This window comes from Aulonocara stuartgranti, assembly GCF_965226115.1.
Source record: "Aulonocara stuartgranti genome assembly, chromosome: 15".
NCBI classification, from domain to species: domain Eukaryota; kingdom Metazoa; phylum Chordata; class Actinopteri; order Cichliformes; family Cichlidae; genus Aulonocara; species Aulonocara stuartgranti.
Window position 1 is genome coordinate 33195902 of NC_138951.1, and position 22570 is coordinate 33218471.

The window sequence follows — 22570 nt, forward strand, 5'->3', positions numbered from 1 at the left end:
CTAATGAAGTGGCCAGTGAGCTTTGTGTTACACAACATTTATTTTCTAAGATTATTCTTACTTATTATTATCCACATTTAAAAATATCAGTCTTCTTAATATAAGTTATAAGAGATAAATGTCTTTGCCAACTGTTGTTGTTGTTGGGCACTGTACAGATAAATTCTAAATGAATTAAAAGTTATCCCATGTACAAGTAATTTAATAACATTATAGCTATAAGTAAATAAATAAATAAATAATTTATAAATAAATAATATGTGATTCTGAAAAGGCTGAATCTGCCTAATGATTATTTTTACTTTGGGTACTTTTAAGTATATTTTCTGATACACTGGCGTTTGTGTTGTTAATTACGTGGAAGTTGGGAGCTGAAACTATTAATTATTCTTTTTGCAAATGTGTGTCAGGTAATGAGTTCAGTAAAACACATTAATAAATAGAAATGGTAGAGGAGCGTGTGAATAATAAAAACATTAAAGAAAATAGTTCCCACACTTGAAAAGAAAATAGATAGGTTTCAGTGTTCCCTTATCAGGCTTTTAATGCGATCGGAAAATAAGTCAGCTAAACATCCCCTTTAATTGTTCTCACATGCGAAAAAAATGCCTTGTGTCATCATTAATCGTAATTTTCCCGCTGCATTCACGAGAGGGGGGAGGGAGGACCAGGAGAAAGCATGGTGTGCAAGGGAGGGAGGGAGGGAGTCCAGAAAGCCGAGGGGGAGGGATTTGAGCTAGAAAGTCAGAATTGTGCGATTCTCCAAGCTCCGTTGCGCACTTTCGAAGGACTACGCACCCGCTTCCCGCCGGCTTCAACGCAACGCCGCGTCGCACTAACGATGTTGTGAATGAGAGGATGAGTGACGTCAGCGGGCGAATGTCAACAATGTAGCGACTGAGAGTAGGCGTTCCAGTCGAGTGTAACAAACAGCAGAGAAGGAGCGGCACGCCGTGCAGGATCAACACGCACACACGCGCGCGCGCACACGTACACAACAAATCGTAAAATCACAGACACTGTAGCGTGTGTGTCTGTCTGTGTGTGTGTTTTAAATAAACATTCTTGTAAGTGACAAAGAACCGAGTTGCGGCAGCGAGAGAAGTCATCCATCTGCAATCAGGAGGGTTTGAGGAAACGGCAAACCGAGTCATCATGTGAAAGAACTTGTGGGAAACGGACAAAAGGGCTGGAGTACGAGCAGAATAGGACGGAAAAGGTGAGCTGGCGTGCACGTCTTTTTCCTCTCTGACCACTCTCTCTCTCTCTCTCTCGCTCGCTCTCTCTCTATCCTTTTCTCGCTCTCTAGCTGTTCTTTTTGTTAGCTTTCAATCTCGGTCTATTGTTGATGCTCTCATAACCGAGACGCAAACTTGCATAAGTGACGCAGTGGTAGTGGGCTACTACCAACAGAGCCCCCTGCTGAGATGCATAAAAAATCGACTTTATAGGGGAAAAAAGCAGAACCGCACGCATGAATCTTGAAAGCCTGGCGCGTGGTACGAATATTGAAGCCTGTAATGTGATGGGGTGTGAACGCGGGTTCAGGAGTGAAACACAACTCTGTACCGCATCCTGTTATGCTTTGAGTCACCGCTCTCTGTGTGCTCCTCTGTACTGTTGTTTTTTTGTTTTTGTTTTTTTATCCAATATGGTAAAGTAGTCGGTGGTGATCCGTCAGGATGAGCTGCCACATGCAGAGTCATTAAACACCTTCCTCGTTCAATACGTGTGCATCTAGTTCATGTGGAGCTCATTAGAACTGTTACTACCGCTATTCCAGTTTATTTCACTCTGTGTGAAATCATTGTATTACTGTAGGGTCTTTACCTTAAAATATAAAGCCCATTGGGCGTTGTGATTTGGCGCTATATAAATAAAATAAACTGAACTGAAATAAGCACACCTTATCATTAATCCACATTATAACAGTCAATCCCTCGTTTGACGTTAAACCCATATTTCATTATTACACATATATATTTCTTAGTCTGCCATCATATTCGAGAATATAAAATAGGCATTTTTAAATCAAACTGCACCCTTGTGCGCGGAGCTGCATTGTCATGTGAGGAGATGCTGCAATCGCGTCTTATTCAATCTTGAGTCAGTAATGTGCTGAGATGCACCTCAGTCGATAAAAAGGGGCATTTTTAAGGTGACTCTTAAAAAAAATTGTGATCGTGGATAATATATATATAAACAGTGTAGTCTCACGTGCTGCCATGCATTACGACCTTTAAAAGATTTATGAGAATGTGCTTCGTTTGTGTTTACAGTAAGATTAGTTGGCTTCATATCGGTGGCTGCAGGCACTCGCGTTTGCATTGTTTCCCTCTGTCGTTAAAGAGACGCGTGTGTGCAGGCAGGCAGGGCTTTTTCTTAATAGTGTTTGTTTCGTCATGACTATTGTTTGATGGCCATGTGTTTGCCTCGGCAGCGGAGGAGCCTGGAATCATAAGGGAGCGGAGTGATGCTGCTATAAATGCGGTGATGCAGCATTTCAAGGAAGCATACCATCCTCTTTGTCTGATAGTGCTGATGCAAAGCAAACGGCGGAACGATCGCAGCATCATGGATGGATCCTCCATCATCATGATCAAGAACCTTTGTCATGATGCGTCGCGCATTCTTTTGAAACGCCCGAAACGCCTTGACTCCACGCAGCCGCCACAGGGATGGGTTTAAGCTGTGCCGAGAGCAGGTGCATAGGTAATAGGAGCTAATAGGATCTCACTGGTGGTGTAAAGGCAGCTGACGTGAACTCACATTTTCACAGACAACGCGCTGCTTTGGCGACGCGTGCACGGCAGTGGCACTCATGCGCAGTTTTACGCACGGAACCCTTTGTTCTCTACAGTAGCCCCCTGCCTTTCTTTTCCCAGGCATGGCAGTCCTCTGTGTACTGTGAGGAGGAGAGGGGGTGGAGTCCATACTGTAAACCTCATAGTGACTTTGTCAGCTTACGTCAAGCTTTGGTTTCTTTGCTCATTAGTATAAACAAGACACGCGAATCGCATAAAAATAATACTTTCATAATTGCGTGTCACATTTTATTGTAAGCACGATCAGTTTAATAGATCACCACTGAGAAATCTCTTTATTACATCACTCAACAATCATTAACAGCAAGAAGATTTTCAGTTCCAGCTGGTCTGTTCTCTGACCAGCGTTTAGTCTCGTGTTCTTACCATGTGGAATGATATGTGTAAACCAGTGACTGTGCATTCAGAAAAAACTACAGACTTTATAAGAACCAAAGAATTCAAGATCCTTGAATGAAATCTAGAGGAAAATTTCACAACAGCAGAGATGGTGAAATAGCTTTTTAAAACCTTATGATGGGGCAGTGTTTGCAAAGTTTTAAAGCCATTATTATTATTATTATTATTATTATTATTATTATTATTATTATTATTATTATTATTATTATATTCAGCTTGTGATTCTATATTTGTAGTTTTTATGTCCCAAAAACAACTTACATTTAAGTAATGATTCATAGTAACTGCCCAGACGAGTTTTACCACAGCTAATAAGTTGCACTGCATAAGCATCAATTTATTTGTAATATATACAAATATACTTACACTAGGTGTCCGTAACAGATCAGAGCAGTAGTACAGTCACAATAGACCTGGAAGATTACAATAATGCTTATCAATTATCTGCAGCCTTACAAAACCCAGCAATAATGACTGCGATGAAAAACTACCATATCTTGTTTGTTTCTTTATTAAACTCTCTTCTAATTTTGGTAGCATCACTACACAAAATTAGAATTGTCTTGTCACACTGTAATTCCCACAGACAACAGTAAAACAGGAATATTGAATTGTTGCACAGTTATTGCATCACGTTTTGAATTTCTCTCTCCCTTCTGCCTCCTTAATTACCCCAAAAACCTGCAGCTTGAAAGTCAAACCAGTGCACAGGCTGTAGCTTGTAACCGCAAGCCTTGTTTCTACCTATTTTAATGTGCAAGTAATATATAAAATCCACCCATCTTCTTCTGTTTATTCAGGGTTGCTATTATAGATATAATACATCTGTAATAGGAACAAAAAGTACAAACTAGTCATATGTTCAGTAATATGTTTTCTGTAATGCGATGAGATGTAATTTATGATCAGTTGTTACTTGTTTTATTGTAATCCTTGTTTCCATCAAATTTTGTATTCAATCCAAAAGGACTGAAAAGAGTCTGTAGAATAAATAGTGGTTAGATGGGGCTAATGTCATCACAATGCAGTACTTCTTAATTGTTCAGAGTGTGATTAAGAGCTGAAAGAACATTGTGAGGACAATGACATCACTGATGATACCTAAACCTAAACCTAATTCTGTGTTTGAGCCCAAAAAAGGAGACACACTTGTGTACAGCCTCTTTAAAAAGTCAACAGCATGCAGCCTCATGTTGATAATGCTACATGACATGTAGGTAGATTTCTGACTGACTGAAAAGTTGTGTTTCAGGTATTTCCCACTACTGACAGTGCACAACTACAGCACAGTGTATAGATGTGGGTTAGTAAAAGCTCTGCATATTACCTATGGACAGTCAGCTCACTACAATGGCAGGTGCTTTGGGGTTAGGATTAGGAATATTCAGATGTCAAAGGGTAAATAGTTTATTTTTATATTAAGATCCCTTCCTTTCCATGGCACTAAATAGGAAATAGGAAATAAATAATAACAAAAACAAAGCAAACAGAAGGACATTGGTATCATGATGTTAAACCATTGTAAATGTTTAATTGAATAGTTGAATTAGTTTGCCATAACCCCCAAATGGCTAGATTTTTGAATTTTTGTGCTTTGCTTAAAGCTTCCAGATTTATTTTGGACTTTTAAATACTTTCTATTTTTTTTTTATCTCTATGTGCATCCAAATGAAAAATGAAGAAGGCCCTTCTGAAATCTGTTTAAAAATACATAGGACCATCTCACTGGTATTATATCAGAACATCTCACTGTGAACAGTGCTGTTCTGGGGATCTGCTCGAGTCCCTCAGGATTGTCTTCGACAGCTAAAATTCCGAATAACAACAAGTTCCTGTCATGTGACCATGAAGGGATCCTGAAGACTAAAACAGTCTAAAACATCCAGGGCTAGCTCCTCATTGTTTCTGCTGAGCCACATGTAATCATCCTGCTATTCAGCTAATTAAAAAATGACTGGAAATAAATGACTGGAGAAGGTGCTTGTGTTCCAAATGAACCAAGTACTGGTGGGTTATTGATTCATGAAATTTCAGCTGGAGTAGGACAACATGAAGTGATCAAATTCACAATATCAGCAGCCTTTTAAGGTCTATTATTTCTGATTTATGTGAAGAAAAAAGCAGATAGTGTATGCAGCAGGTCCCATCTCTCCTCTCTTTGCATCTTTAAAGTCTTCTTTGCATCACTAAGGGTATCTGAGTACCCCTGACCGGCTCAGTTGAATATCCCAAGTCACTGCCTTGGCTAGGGAAAAAAAAAGATGTTGCTATTGCACTCTCAAAGGCAGGTGATTGGGCATCTGCCAGTGATGGCATAGCTGGAGAAGCACTGCTTGGAGAAATCTCAGATTCTGTACATTACAGCAAAAGCTATTGTTTCCTTCTCCTTTTCTCCCTGTTGTGATCCCTTCTTTCCCCGTGTCATGTCATGGCTGCTCATTCTTCTTCTCTTTTCCCACTTTTCTCAGTAGTGATGTGCACTGGTGTTCTCATCACTTGTGTGAAATCAGATTGCATTATACACCCAGCCCCAGCTGCCATCAGTCTGCGGCTGCAGAGTCAGGGCCTGTCTGTGTGTGTTTGACTCTTGCCAAGAAGCTAGCAAAACTAAACCACCACAGTCAATTTTCTGGTTGTTTTGGTTTGTGTTTGTGCCTTTGTGTGCCTGTTAGAAACGATGGAGTAAATGACCCACCTATTTGATGACCTCTTCCCTGAGTGGAGGACTTCACCTTCTGAGCTGTGAATGAAAACTCAATTCAGTGAAGGGAAAGGAGGGAGGTTTGGTGTTTAGAAGAATGTAAAGTAGCATTCAGTAAACAAAAAGAAATCATTTAGCGTAACCTGTTTATATTAGATTATTGCAGCACTGTTACTGTTGGCACAGTTGACTCATCAGAACGAGGCTGAAAGCTGCTTTAGAGAAAACCTTGAAGTGCTCTGAACAAGGGAGGAAACTTAGCCTCAGTGTAGTAAAATGGTTGTAATATAGTAAAGTTTTCTGATTTCTGTTAAAAGACATTTCCCAACAGAGAAGTCCAAGTATATTTATAATTCATCCGTTAAACAGTACCAGTCAGAAGTTTGGACACAGTCATGCACTCATATCAATGAATGAGTCTTCAGACATTTAACTAGTACTGTATGTGTTATCTGCATTTGTAAGAACTGATTAAAGTGGCATGAGTTCAAATTATAATCATATTTAAAGTTTAATTTTCACGTTAACCTAATTCTGGAAATCTTAAATCTCAGAAACCAATCTGAGAAAATAAATAAATAAAAAACCTAGATTTAAACCCATTAACCTTTCCTTAAAAGTCTGATTTCACCATTGATCAGTTAAAGAGTTTTGTAAAACTGTAAATTGGAAATTGTTCAATCTTATTTTCTTGTCACAGTTTGACTTTTTCAGCTCTCTCACGTACATGTGTTCCATTATCTGTCACAAGTTTAAACATAAATTGAGAATATGAGACAAAATTTACAGTTACGCCCCAGACGCCCATTTACATTACGACTCAGCTCAGAAGCAACAAGAAACTGACATTAGAGTTTTAAGAAGTGTAGTTTTATTCTAAATGACATCATAACTTAGCTAAAACAACTGGTACCCCAAAAAGACAAAACTGGTGTGTGTCTCTGTAGAGTGACCCTCAGTCTTGCCTTTATCCACACCTTACCAAATATGGTTAATTAGCAGTGAAGCCCAGGCAACCTTAAGAGAATACGGGTTGCAGAGGGACGTAACACTTACATAAACTTAGCTTCATTCACATCTTGATTCCTAAAATAACCTAGCAGTTGTTTCAAATATCAAATAGTTTCATAAAACCATTCAAAACCACAAGGATGTGTAGCAAATTCTGGGGGGAGGGAAACAGATATTTTAGTTGCAGGTTTCTTTCAGCTTTTTCCTTTTCTATTTAATGGCAATTCTCAAATTTTCTTTGTAGATTTTATTAAATAATATTCCTTTTTTCCTTTTCTTGTGGAAAAGAAGTCTCATTTTGTTGCTCTCATGTAGAGACTTCACTTACGAGTGCGCCTATAGTTTGATAAAAATAGCTATGTGTTACAGTTGACGCATTCTCATTTATGCACATGTGAAACACACGCCTCCACATTTAAACAAGCTCTTTGATGAAGCTTTTGCACGCTGTTTTTCAATTCCACTGACTTGTGTGTGGTCTTTGTTTTATTTTTTCCAAGCATCACTAAATGTGAATGACATGTGCGCTACAGTGTTTCTTCCCCTGGGCCAACTGGCAAAATGGCGGCTAGAGAGCCTCATCCAGTGCTTTTGCAGCGTCTGGATATTCACCACGGTGACGATAACAGAGCCTATATGGATGCGTCCAGCTTAAACAGCTCCTCCATATAAGAATGCTGGATTTTCTCAGCATTGCTTGGGTTATTCTTAGTAAGGACTGTTGTCTGTGTGGTCCCCAGAGCCTATCCCCCTGCTGCCACCATAGAAATGCTATGCATACCATATCACATTAGAGCACTTTGTGGTGAAAATGAGGCAACGTAGACAGAGAATTTCTCTGGGGTTAGGCCCCCTCGTAGTCCTCCCGGGGAACACTGAAGCACAGAAGTAGTCTTCTGGTTGCTCTCTGGAGCTGCTGAGTCACATGTGAAGTGTATATATTCAGTATATATATACGTTGTCTTTGCTGTTTTCTTTTGACTCATCAGGATGTTCTTCATGGCAGATCTGATGATTACACTTTCGCTGTCCCAGCCTATATTTCTGGTTGACAAAACTATTTTACCTAATTTCTGTTTTGTTCCCCTGATGTTTATTAGCATACGGATTTTGTTTTTCGATTTGGCAATAAGCTTTAAAATTACCTTTTTAAACCACAAAAGGTCCATAATTTATTTACAATGTGGAGTAAAGATCCAGAATGGCTCTATAAGTACAGAATCAACCAAATAAACTTTTCTTAACATTTCTTACTAATTATTATATCTTGTAAATTCATAAAAATATACTTTTTCAACAGATATTAATGATTCACACAATGAAAACACGTCAAATGGGAGCTTCGTTATAAATATATCAGGGAAAGGAAAGCTTTAAATCTTACAAAGGCTCACTTAATTAAGCCTGAAACTATGAAATTTATCATCAGTAAATATTCCACCAAATTAAGATATTGAGCTGAACTGCTAAATAGTTAACATAGCGGCTAACAGAAAAAAAACTAGTTAATTATAATTAATTATACTTATTTTATCAATCCAGTAAAATGACCTTGCTTTGCTTTTATGTATAGTAGAAAAGAATCAGTCTGCACAATGAGAGTTAACTCATTCTTTTTCCAGCTATAAAGGTTCTTCTACACTCCTGAATTTGATATTGGCTGTTGACCACAAACATTTGTGGTTAGAAATATAAGGATGTCTCAATGAGACGTGTTGGTTTTGGCTGGTTATTCGTGCTCCCGCGTTAGAAGAAGAACGCTGCTGTGTGCTTTTTTCTCTGAAGCCTGAGGTCATTTAGTTCTGTGTAGCACCCTTTTATTCCACACGCTGACATCACAGGTTACACATTGAAAAGCTCGCCAGTGCTGCTGCAACACTGCCTTCCTCCTTCTGCCCAGTTATTGGTGTAACATTAAACTAGTTCCTGATAAATACTCAGGACTGCAACATTAATATGTTATTAAAACATATCTAACAGCCATTTGTTAGATGATAAACCAACCAATAGGACCTTAGGCTGTATTCAAGCATGTAAATGATTCCCGTGTTGGCAATATAGTTCAATTCAGTTCAATAATTAATATATATCTTCACGAATAATATTAATTTGGCACAAAGCACAATATAAAATAACTGTCATTTCACCTAAATGCAACGATGTAACAACACAGAAAATATCGTTGAAGATTTCTGCCAATATAATGGATATATGGTTAAATGATTATGTATAGTTTAAGGATTCTGTGTGTATTAGTCTAATACTTTATTATAGTGGTCTTGACCTTACAATATAAAGCGACTCAACGCAACTGTTTTTGTGATTTGGTCCTGTATGAATAAAAGTGAACTGAATTATATCAAAATGTAAATTTAAGAGGTGGCAGCACGGTGGTTAGCACTGTTGCCGCACAGCAAGAGGGTCCTGAGTTCAATTCCACCATCAGGCCGGGGTCTTTCTGTGTGGAGTTTGCATGTTCTCCTCGTGTTTGCGTGGGTTCCCTCCGGGTACTCTGGCTTCCTCCCACCGTCCAAAGACATGCAGCTTGTGGGGATAGGTTAATTGGATAATCTATATTGCCAAAATTATTTTATTCAGCTACTCACAGAATAGAATACTGACATATCAAAAGAAATATAGCAAAAAATATCTTTCCCGAAATTATGATCCCAATATGATGGGTAATCCCCGTACACTGAATTTCTTTTGTACAAAAAATATTGTTGATGAACATGGGTATCTTTGAAGCAGACGTCTGTATAGAAAATTCTAGAAGAAGATGAGTTTGGGAGGAGCCCAATCTTTTAACGAGTGCTCGCTTGCACTTGGAGACAGTTTACAGTAAACCAAATCTTCACTGATGTTGTTGAAGCAGTGGAGTGTAAAACAACAGAGCACATTCAGTATGTGGTTTGGCAAAGACGTGCAGCTGTAAAGGAGTTTGTGTTGCGGAGGAAAGAAGGCTTTAGGGGTGAGGGGGGTTCATCCTGTGAGACCAGCACAGGTGGTTAGGAGGGGGGTTGGTGTAATGGAGGGAGGGAATAGGGCTGCTGTGGGCGTGGAAGTGCAGTAATGTGCCCACTTCCTGCATCAAACCCCTGCGCAGCACTGTAAAAACCATGAGGTTACAACAAGATCAGCACAATTTGCTGCTCTTGGCCTTTTTTTTTCCAGTTAACAGCAGGCAGTCATGGCTGACTTTTTTTCTAATCATAAAAGGGAGGCGAAAAAAGAGAAAGATGAAATTATACAGCGAGAGAAACCTGAGAATTGACACGATGAAACTGAAAACGTGATGTTCACCCTATGGACGCTGCTTCCACTAATAATAAAGTAATTGAGTTCTTTTACTCCAGTTTATTTATTTATATTTATAGCACCAGAGACGCACCAACAATCAGATGACCCCCTACGAGCAAGTGCTTGGCGAGAGTGAGAAGGAAGAATTCCCATTTAACAGGAAATTCCCTCAGAACAGAACCAGGTTCAGGAAAGGGTAGCCATCTGCCGCAGCCGTTTGGGGTCAAGGGAAGGAAGACAGGACAAAAGACACACCATGGAAGAGAGCTAGAAATTACAGTAATAACAACAACAAGTAGAAGATGTAGGTAGTTTTTCATTTTTATGTATTATGCAGACTAATATTTCTCTCACTTTTTTTTTACAATATAGTATTTGTCTGACAGCTTTGAGTTACTCGTAGCTTTACAAGTCGAAATGTGTTGATTTTTACCTTTTTCCGATAACCAGAAAGATTAAATGTTTTTGTTATGGGTTCATTTTAGAGATGTGCTCATTTCACAGGGCAGCCAGGCTACAACACATACAAACTTATGATGTTAGTAAGGTTAGGTTTGATTTAGGTTAAACTGGATAGTTCTTCTTCTTGTTCCTTTCCTAGTGTATTGTCATATACATTCTGTTATAATACTGATTGTTCATCTTAAAAGGGCCAACGTTTAAAAATATGGTAAATAAGTCAAAAACTCAGTTTTCAATATTCTTTACCAAGTTTTTAACACGTGTGATGTCATAGAGCACCGACATCCCAAAAATGAATCATCTCAGGCACAGCAGCCCCACCCACCTGCTGTTCTGACTTTCTCTTTATGAGTCTCTACAAGCTAGTCTGAAGAACGTTTCAACCCAAATTTCTTTGGCTTGAAAGGTTAATTACATTAATATCAGAGGTGGTAAAATAATTTGTTTTAGACTGGGGATGAACTGCAGGGCTGCACCAAAGCCCAGTGTAAGATAAAGGATGATTTACAACTATGAATCATGCAAAGCAAACCTGGTGGAGTCTGAGAAAATAAGAAAACATGCTAAAATTTCTTTTGTTTACTAACTGTTCTGATTTTGTAATAAAAAAAAAAAACAATGCAAAAATCATTATCACTCCCTACTTGTGACACAATATAATCCAGGGTAACTAGAGGAAATGACCTCAACGTAAGCGGATGTCGACATCTGATAGTCTGCCGTTCCTCGTTGTTGAAAAGTTAAAAAAAAAAAAAAGTCTAAAAAATAGTCTATACGACATCCAGAAAAGTTAAATAATGGCAAAAAAAAAAATTTCCACACGAGTATAAGCTCTGGTTAGTCTGTTCTCCAAGCCTCAGCATCAATGACCCAAATTAATTGTAAACCAGCAAGGGAAACCAGAAGTGGGTATGATTTGAGTTCACGGTCCAGGTGTCAGTGGTTGTCCACTTGTGTCTCCCCATGGTCTACAGTGAGTAAGCAGGCACCAGCTGTATACCTGCAGCAGTCACATGCTCCTGCCTGCAGTCCACCAGCCAGACTCTGTCATTAAGGACAGATGGCAAAAGGTCAGCCAGGCAGAGCTGTTCCACGGTTGAGTCACAACACAACATCATCTTGTCATCATCATCATCATCATCAACACAGTTCATCAGCATGTCAACACAACACAACACACATTAAATGCTTCCCCACAGGTTAAAAAAATGGATATTATTCTTAATAAGAATATGTTCCTCTGTTACTGGAAAGAGTTCATTTCGATGGTCAGACATCACATAAATTTGTCTTGACTGGTTTCTTGCAGTCATGCAGTTTTGAAGCAACCATACCAGCTTGATTGTGTGCGATATACGTGTGAGTGTCTACATGCCTAGGGCTTTTTGGTGTAAAAAAAAATTCACTGTAATTCCTTTTACAGGTAATATCGATGTATATAGCAATATGAATCAAATGACTGTTTCTGCGCAGCGCAAAGGTTCCTTTTTACTCCTGACAGGTAAAAATATGAGTTCAGTATGAGTTTGTTAATAAGGATTTTTAAATTTTTTAGTTTTTAATTTATATATTTTTTAACATTAATTTGTTGAGCATATCAACAGTATATGCTGTTCTCTTTCTATTTTTATAAAATTACTGTAAATGATGATTTTTAAAAACTTTTTTAATTTCAGTTGGTCAACACTTTGTGCCATCTTCTAGCTGCACACATTTATGTGAAATGCTGCGTGTTCGTGTGTTACTTAAATTTTTAGTCTAATTTAATATTGACATATTTTCTTTGGTGCTCCTGTGTCTTCTCCTGACTAATCCTGGTCAGATGTTCAGTCCTTTTGTCTTTATTGAATATCATTATTTTACGCAATGACTAGAGAATAATAATATAAATTAAACGACATCCTGGCGGCTTTTCAGTTCTGCAGATGTTTCTTTCCAGCTTTTCAGAGGTTAAGTGAGAGGCAAAACTCAGGGGAGCCCTAATGGAGACGGTGCTGCACGTTTTTAAAGTTACATAGATTTTCCCATGAAAAGCAGAGAAGATGTCTGAGAAACAAAAGTAGAGGACAGAGTTACTGTGGGATAGTGAGAGCAGCTGAATGAAAGGCTGTAAAGCAGTTAGCAATTTAGATGGATTATAGTAACAAATTGGCTAATCTCTCGTTCTCTGCTCTGTGCACAATCATTATCATATTTATGTGACAAACACACTTGGCCATGCTAAGAAAAAAAGTTTTCTCAATTGATGTGAACGTGAAAGTGAAAAATTTTACAGGCACGGTGCCTTTAACTCTTACAGCCAGGACATTACCATTTAACACAGCCAGTGGGTTTTAGCAGCTGTGTGATGGCAGCAATGTGACTCTGGTTAGTTTGTAATGTGACATTATCAAAGAGTCAGAAATCCTCTTCTTCCCATCAGTTGGCCAGGGTTTGCTCGATTTGGCACGTTATTCGAAGATCTCAGAACTATTATATGTGATTGCAGCTAATGAGTAGTTTTACTATCAGTACAGTTGTATTATTTTATTAAAATTAAAAAGCAATAGGAATTAGTGTTTGTTAAATGAAATTATATAATATGAAGTGTTTAATAGTAAAACCAGATAAAATAATGAAATAATGAAGGATGCAATATAAAATTGCTGTGCTGGTGACATAAAACCACTGCAGTATAAAAACAAACGTACTGTTTTAATGATGTGAAGCAAAACAGAAAATTCTGAATCAAGATTTTTTTTAAATTTTAAACATTGTAAAACATGTATTGTGGAAATGGGGGTGAACCAATTTTTGCAGTATTTGTCATGCAGATTATTATCTACCTGTTGGCAAAAGGGGTGAAATTTTGCAATTTTACTGAATTTGCGCAGCATGATGAAGAGCTGAAAGACTCTTCTTAAAGATGTTTTTTTTCCTGGCACAAATGAAAGCACGGCAAGAGCAGAACAAACATAAAACCTGGAGTGATTATTAAATAGCCAAACCAAAGGCTGAAAATCCATATACTTTAATTAATTATTAAATATTTGAGACTGCTTACTTTAAAAAAAAAAAAATCTGTGAGCTGCTATTATTTTCTCAGCATTAGTAAAATAGGGATTTCATGTAGTTTACATAACCGAGGTTTTACATCAGTCAGGCAAAAAAAAAAAAGTAATATATGATTTGTTTGTGTACTTTGCCCTGTGAGACCCAACCCATCAAAAAATAGCCAGAAAATTCAGATTTTGGGGAACTTAGATTTTGTTAACCCTTATAACAAAATCCACAAAATTTTTGCTATATCATGTTGTGTATGATATATTTTTGTTATATATTTATTATATGTTTTTTGTATTGCTTTTGATACATTGGATGTTTTAGCAACTTTTTGTTAACAACAATGTTAATTTTAGACAAAAAAAAAAAGTTTTGTCCATAACATTTTTGGAATTATGGCAAGTATTTATCACGCTGATGAGATAGAGGTCTCAGAAATTCATGTATCAAATATGATACAAAGGGGATTATAGGGTTAAGCGCTTTGCCCAAATAGTAATGAAAGGAAAAATCAAAAGTTCATTTGTTCATCATCTAAAGTTTTCCTGTTTGTGGTTTAATTTGTAAGAGTACGCTTTCTTTTACTTTGATTTTTGCAATAAATTTTGTTTATTATTATAAATCCTGAAAAACTAAACTTGTGCTTAATTAACAGATTTCTTGACTTCTCTTGAATTTTCTCGTATTAAAACAGTTTTTTTTTGCAACATTCTAAAAAAAGCTTTCTTGTAAATGTGCCATTGTGTCCAACATTTTGTGAATAGTCTCTGTTTCTGTAATCTTTGTATCCGAAGTGTGTGTGACGTGACAATGGTGCGCATGTTTGCGTAGAAAGAAAAAATGAGTAATTGTGGATGATAGGAGGGTCTGTCTTCATGCTGCAGGGACGCCCTCCCCACGCTCCACCAACCTGCCAATCATCTCTCTGACCTCGCACCTTTCTAACTGATAGTGATGTAGATGTGTCCGTCTGCTGCTCGTGGATAAATGATCACTAATCAGCCAAAGAAGATGAAGGACAATTTTGTAAGTAGAACTGTTACCATACACGCTCACCTTTTGGTTTTATATGTCAAAACATGATTTTCTGCTGGCAGGAAGGCTGTTTTTTCCTGTTGTGGTTAAGCTGCTGAAGCCGAGGCAAACATTTGTCATAGTGATACACACAAAAACAAAACTTCAGGCGGAGCTGTTTTGTAGTTGTTTATGTTTACTTCCTACCTTTTTTATATTCAATAGATAATTTAGAGTCTCAAAAGCAAAAAGAAACACAACAAAAACATACGTCTAGCCCTTGAACACAGAGTTTTTGGACTCAAAAACCGAAAACCTTGCTTTAAATCAGACCATTCAGAAAGGCTTACGAACTGCCTTGACGTTCTCAAACAAGAAAACCACACGGTTCAAAACTAATAAATTCTTTACAATGTTCATATTTCCATTTATAACAAACTATTGCAAAGGAAATGCAGCTTCCTTCTCTGACTTCCTTTGCAGGTGGTAGAGTAGCAGCTGTAGAAGATTTAATATTCAGTGATAATTAATCCAACTTTTTCTCCTGTGCTGGAGTCGGTCTTTCAACGATCGTTATGATCACTCCGGTTATAAAATAAGTCAAAGAAACCTCTACTTTAACCTTGTTCTCGCAAATTTGATTTATGTCCAATTTCCCTCTCAATACATGCTTGTTAGAAGGGAAATGGTAACTCTGAAGTGACATGTTGCAGCTCTCACGTGCTTTGCGTATGAACATAAAGACGGAACAATTATGCCAGTTTGTCTTCACAATCTTCAAGCAAATGCAAATGTGTTCTTTGAGTGTCATTGGTTAGTGTAAATGGTGGCATTAAAGCTGCTATAGTAATAGTACAGACTGTCAGAGGGCTCAGCCCAGACCACGTGGAGCTCTGGCATCTGTTTCACACCCTGAGAATACTTTTACTTTTGGCAGCAGTGACATGCTTCCCTGGCCTGGACCTCCTGCTGTAAATCATTTGACGATGAAAATCTAGCTAAAATAAGTGTACTCTGTATCCTTAGTACTGCTTCCTTATGTTTCTATAGCGCAACATACCTAACCCCAAACTACGTCCTATATCGACATACCGCCAAATTGGGTGGTAGTTCACAGCCATCACTCTGTATGACTGGGTGAATGAGGCAATGCTGGATAAATCTTTTTTTTTTTTACAAATTCCAGCCACTGAGGCATTATTACCTGCAAGATATGTGCTGTCCTTTGCAGAAAAACACAAGCCACGCCAGGTTTGAACCTTGTTCAAACTCCAGCTTGGGTTGCAGTTCAAAGATATGCATGTCATTCAGTAATTCTAAACTGGCCATGGATGTGAGGTACGCAAAGTACTAGTAAAAACTGAGTGGCTCAAAAGAATAGAAAAGTGCTATACCCTAACCCTCTACTAATGTCATTCTGTACTCTAATGGCTGAAGTCTTAGCATTCAGAAAAGAGAAAGTAAAGATAACTGACAGACGTGAAAAACATATTTTCTTAGGATTTTTTCTTTTCTTTTGTTGTGTGTGTGTGTGACTTTATTTCAGACAGCTTAAGTTATCTTTAGTGATTTTTAAAAGATGGCTGTATATTGTGGTTTTGTTAGTGTGTTTTCCCCACGGTAGCCTGATATATACCAATTGGAAGGTCGGTGGATCGATCATATTCTTGGGTCAGATACTGAACCCCGAGTCTCTTGCGAGATCCATCCATAAGAGTTTGAGTTTCTATGTGAATATTAGAAAACACTTAGGCATGGATAAATGCACTTTATGTAACTAGCTGAATGAGACGTGCACTATAAAGCAATTCTCAACTGTAAAAGTACCATATATACTTTTGAACCTTACGCTACTCTGTAACAAACAGTGCCGAGGTCACATCTGGATCTAACACAATTAGATTAGCTTACCCCTCTACAATGCACTTCTGACTCAGCAGATGTTTCACAGCAGGCATTTTGACTTGTCACAGCAGTTCAAGGCGCAGTTGTGCATTTACTACTACGCTACATTAAAACTAAAGGCGCTCCTTTCAGCTGGATTTGTTCCAAAGTCCTAAATGTGTGACACCATTTTCCCTGTAGGTCCAAATGTCTAGCACGCAAAAAGGAGGAAGACTAATACAAACTGAACTGCACAATCTTTGCAAAGGTCAAGTGTCATAAAATGAGCTACAGCTGAAACAGCTTCAAGGATACATCAGTGCTATTTCACAGGGTTTTAACCTAATGTAAAATTGGGATGGTGCTTTTTTCCTCAACTGCAGCAACACGGTTCCAACCCTAACTCTAAACCTGACCGTGTTACCCCAACCAGAGACCCTTCCAACACTATTTGGAAAATCCATGCACTAAAGCTAAAATGCAGTTCATCCTTAATACGGGAAAGCATGTCATAACAATTGATATTTTAGCTGCCATAGCCAGTTCTAATCCAGATACAAAGTTTTGTCATGCATGTGTTTTAGAAAGCAGGACTAATCCCAGCATGTAATTCACACACGACCCATGTCTGGGCTTTAAGTGCCACAACTTGCTGCCTGGGTTTGTGTGAGGCCCCTCTGAAGTATCTGCACTCAACTGTACAGCCCTGTCTGCTTCCAGTGATGCACCTCCCCATCCCCAGCCTGGCACTACGAGTGAAAGAGGCTATTGTTCCTAACACTCTGAGGCATGTAGCATGCACTTATGACACCAAGTGGGAGAAATTGTTCCCATTATACCCCTGGAATGTCTTTGAATCAATCAAGTTTGTATGAATACATGCTGCTCTTTAGCAGTTACAAAGAAATGGTGCCTATTAAATGGTGAAATTAACAAAAGGCAACTTTTTCTGTGCAAAAACTATTATAAAGAAAACAGTAGTGCAACTTTTGAATCAAAAGCAAAACGCCGTTTAATCTCCCTCTTCATGGACCATTTTTCATCCATACCCTGACCTGGAGCAGAGACCACATTCAGATATTTTGAATTAAGATGACTGGTAACATTGTACAAGAAAACAATTGATATTTGGGCATTCTTTCTCCTGAGTTCCCTCCTTTTCTTACTGAGCTTTAGTGATGTGTATCAAAGCACAGCTGGGAAAATTTGCTGCTCCGCTCATGGATATTTCTGTGAAGATGTAATTGTTTCTTTTTTTTTAGTAGTATGGCTGTGCAGTGGAATTCAAAACAGAAAGTAGAGTTCTCAGTTTTCTCAGGCAGATCATTTATTCTTCACATACCATAAGGCTCTGAGTCCTCAAAACAGAGCATTCTTGGCTTTGACCTGCGTGAAAACGTTTGATTCTGCTAGTGGTGCAAAAAACAATAAGAACAGCAAAACCGTTTCAAAAAAATCTTAGGACACTTCACTACAGTTACTCAAAGGCTACGTTCACACTGCAGGCGAAAGCGGATCAAATCCAACTTTTTTGACCCGATCCGATATTTTCAAATCCGACCCAGGTCACTTTCGTGTGTGGTACTGAATCCGATACATATCTGACGCTTTAGAAAGCGACTGCTGTTTGAATGGTCATGTCGCATTAAATCCGTCTTTTACGTCACTGACACAAGACAGACCCCAATTATCAGTGCCGGAGAAGCGCCCGAGAAGACATCGTGAACGCTTCCTGGCCACCCAGCGTAACTGTTGGGAAGACAACGTTGGAGAAACATGAACATTTTATTTGTACTGTATAATCTGCAGATTCTGACAGAAATCTGCAACTATCCTTTGAAGCACCGCTCCTCTCTAAAACAGCAATAAGGATCATTATTAGGCCATATGTAAATAACAAAATAATTTTATAACTTAAAGCAAAATTGGGAAACGTAAAGTGTGAAACAAGTCTTTATATTAAGGGCCGTCAGTCAAACAATACTGTTTGGTCTGGGTCTAAACAGAGCGCGTTGTATGTGACGTCTTCTTTTGCGCATGCGGGCCGCTTTGAGGATTCACACTAGAGCAGGTTTGCTGTCACATTTTATTTGTAGTGTGAACGAGCAGACAAAAAAATCGGATTTGATCAAAAAATCGGAATTGAGCATTAAGACCTGCAGTGTGAACGTAGCCAAAGTGTAAACCAAGAGCACTATGCAGGGGTCATGAAATACAGCTCTATTTCCGTCAGCAGGCTATTTTTAACCCTGCTGTATCATGTATCCCTTCTTGCCATTTTGTTCCTTTGTTGAGTTGGGAGGGATAGCATGGCAGGCTAGGTAAGGTAGAACCTCTGTTAGTGTGTGTGTGAGGGAGAGATGTGATCTGTTGCACGGGTTGAAAATGTTCTGTCACTAACTCATTAGCCCGATCTGCCTATGTTGGTACTTACTGCTTTCACTGCATCTGCATTTGTGGTCTTTGATAGGATCCAGATGTCTGTCTGGAACACAATACAGTCCTTGTACAAGCTTTACACACGGCCATACATATAGCAAATAGAAGAAATACTGAAGAGCAACCCATATAATGTGTCAGTTTAATTCATTTATAAATGCTTCAAAAGTTACCAACTCACTCATGTGTAATGCTGAGTGCATTATTGGTGGCAGTCTAGGCCTATTGTATTGGTAACTTTAAATTCAGCTCTGAATTTAAAAGAGAGCCAATGAAGAGAAGCTAATATGGGAGAAATATCATCTCTCATAGGGTTCACTGTCAGAGACCCTAAGAATATCATCCGTAACCTTCTCTAGTGCTGTTTCTGAATGGTGATAAATTCTGAATCCTGACTAAAACTCTTGAAATAAACCATTTGCAGATCATTTAGCTGTTTTATAACTACTCTTTCAAGAAGGAGGAGGAAGGAAGGTTAAAGATTGGCATATAATTAGCTAAGAAATCCAGTCAGAACTGAGATTATCTGCTTGTTTGTCCTCTAATTAAGGCTTGTCAGATCTAATATAATGATGGTTGTTAATTGTAAACCCACTACAGAGCAAACAGGAACTCCTTGTTGTATCCAACTCTTAATACTCTATTTTTTAATGTTTTCTCTTGATAAAAACAGTCTACAGCACACTGGCAGCATTTGTGAATAGCTGTTCTGTAAATGGTGACATTGCATTGCTGTACAGGCAAAGCACTGAGACAAATAAAAACTGAAAAATGTTGTTAAAGGGTTGATAAAAAAAAAAAGTAGTAGTAGTAAGTGATCAGGGCTTCTCCCTGAGTTAAAAGCCTGCAGGCTTGCCTGCTTTGGTTTCAGTTATGATCCTTCTATCTTCTCCTTTTTGCTCTGATTTTTCTGCTGTTAAGAATGTGGCAGGGGAATGTGCGTGGGATGGGGTAACAGAGGGGAGCTCAGGAATTCCCACTGACTTGGTTCATCTTGTATTAGCTATGCTTCTTGGGCTGTTGTGTTTGTTTTGTTTGTGAAATCCAGCGCTCTCGCCACCATGCAAACGTTCCTTGTTTTTTAAGCACCACGGACCTGGAGATGTTGCATGATGTGGCTTCTTGGTTAACAGTGCTGCACTACTGAGTTCATTCATCTCGAGGGCCCCTTTCTTTCTTTTATTTTTAGCCAAAATCCATCAGGCCTGACAAGTTGAGGGCAGCACTCCAGGTCTCTTCCACAAACTAAGTCTTCTCCTCCCCTCTTAGGAAAAATGCTCTGGACAGCCCTGCTCCAAGGTTGGGCTTTTGTTGAGTCATGTGAGATCGTGTACACAGAAACACACAAGAGGTGGGGCTGAACATGGAGGGGGGCTTTGGAGAGTTGAAGCCAGGGGCAGCAGGAGAAGCTAAAATCTGATCACAGGCCACCAGACAGCAGAATATGCTGGAGCTAGCTTTGTATAAGGTAATGTCTAGCGAGTGTGTTGGGGTGGGACAAGTGCACAGATTTATTTTAATACACAGCTGGCCCTGCCAGCGGGGGGAGGGGTGTTGAGTCTGCCAGCTTATCCCAGGACCACTGTCACACTTTGGACAAGACAGGACATTTTAGTAGGCAAACCCACTACTGGCAACAAAAACACAGTGAAAAGAGGCAAGTTTGAGGCAGAGTTTGACCTTTTAATCTGCATGATCAGACTGGATTGCTTTTACCATGTGCCGAATGCTCTTTGCACTTGTTCTTCTCATGCTGTCTTCGCACAGCTAGAATAGCCCCTGTATCAGATGTCATTGTGTTCACTGCACTACAGGAAGGTCTGGATTTGGTGCTAATGTCATTACTGATTATGCGTATAGTTCAAATTGCTTATCATTTCCCTTTGTCAATTTTCCTGATCATTTTTTGCATGAAAAAAAGTATGTAGGGTTTATATAAAAGATAAACACATCCATGTCACCCATTTGTTTCTGGAACCTGCATAGTGAAACCATAGTGTTATGTTTTTGGAAACACCATGTTGGTCTGTTGGAGCTAGAAGTTACCATATTTTGACAGGGTAGTGAGCTGGATTAAAAAACTGTACTGCAATGCGCACATATACAGTGGGGGAAATAATCATTGATCCCCTTTTTTTGCTCACTTACACAGAAATAAGCACTCTTTAATTTTTATGTTAAAGAGGAGAGACAGAATATGAAAACAGAAATCCAGAAAAAAAGCACATTACATAAAAGGTATACATTAATTTGCATATCATGAAGTGAAATAATATTTGATCTCTACAACCCAGCTAGAATTCCATTCCCACAATTTAGCCATGGACGCACAGATTACAATCAATCAATCAAGCACAGCTCTCAAAGGACATCATGCACAATATTATAGACTGCAATCGGCTACAAGAAGCAAGAAGCTTGGTACGAATTATAACATGACTATCAATCATCCTCAGTTTAGAGGTCGAGCCGAGATCTTCTGTTTCGCTGTGTTAATTTCTTTGTTCAGCAGGAGATCAAAAAAAATTATTTCCTTTTCTACAATTCGTGCAAAGGAACAGTCACCAAAACTGAAGCACCACGTTCTTGGGTGCTCTGTACCTCAGAGCATGTGATCTGAGTAATAGTGTTCTAGCAAAGCATTAGCAGCTAGTTCCTAAAGTTCTTTGGTTTTTGATCAGAAACCTACAACACAAATGGGATTCCCATTTCCTAACAGCCTCAGCTTTAAAAAAGGGGTATCGGGGATAAGAATTTAAAGCACCACTGTGTCTCAGAGCTTGCAGAGGTGCTACTGTTGCTTCGGTGTTTTAAACAAGTCAAAAGAACAGGCGTACCTATTATGCAGCAATATTGCATCTAAGGTAATTTTGAAGTTGAATTGTCACTGGATGCTTCTATCAGGTTGACTTAATGTTTGGTAGCTGGGACAGTACATTTATAGATTAACTTCCTTCCTGTGCACTATTACCTTAACAGGAAGAGGCCGTGGCTTTTTACTTAGTAGGTATTATCTGATGTGGATGGATTTAAAGTGTTTAGAGGACATTCGGTGGGTTAATAAAAATCTGCATTGCTCTCACTGGATATAAATCAGCACAGTCTGTCTTTGGAAGGATGTCAGAAACACGGCTGCAATTCATTCCAGCCCACCTTGAGCAACAAAGGTCACTCAAGAGGAGAGTTAATGAGCAAACTCACAGTGCAACTTTAAGGAGTCCTGAGCAAGATTTTTATTTAAATTCAATTGCTGACTGTCGTATCCTTAAGTTGTCATATGGTGTTTTTTGTGTGTTTTTTTTGTTGGGGTTTTTTTGCCTTTGAAAACCCGAGCAAGTTACAAGTGGAGCATTTAGAAACTTGGTGGGCTGTCAATAATTGTTGAATCATTAATATGACTCTGAGGCATAAGCTGCAATTAATGATTAATTTCATAGCTGAATAATTAGTTGTTGTTTTTTAATAGCAAAACCTAACATTTAAGAAGGTGTAA

At 38.6% G+C, this 22570-nt stretch overlaps 1 protein-coding gene across 2 annotated transcripts in view; it reads left to right on the forward strand.

Moving 5' to 3' along the window:
* The first annotated feature begins 743 nt into the window (after positions 1–743).
* bach2b (BTB and CNC homology 1, basic leucine zipper transcription factor 2b) overlaps positions 744–22570 on the forward strand; it is a 102484-nt gene continuing 80657 nt past the window's right edge. The window contains exons 1-2 of one of the 2 annotated variants that reach the window (XM_082506854.1): positions 744–1219; positions 14625–14766. In XM_082506854.1, coding sequence (XP_082362980.1) covers positions 14728–14766 — 39 coding nt within the window. In that variant the 5' untranslated portion in view covers positions 744–1219; positions 14625–14727. The remainder of the gene's footprint in view (positions 1220–14624; positions 14767–22570) is intronic. The other variant, XM_082506855.1, reaches the window with a different exon arrangement.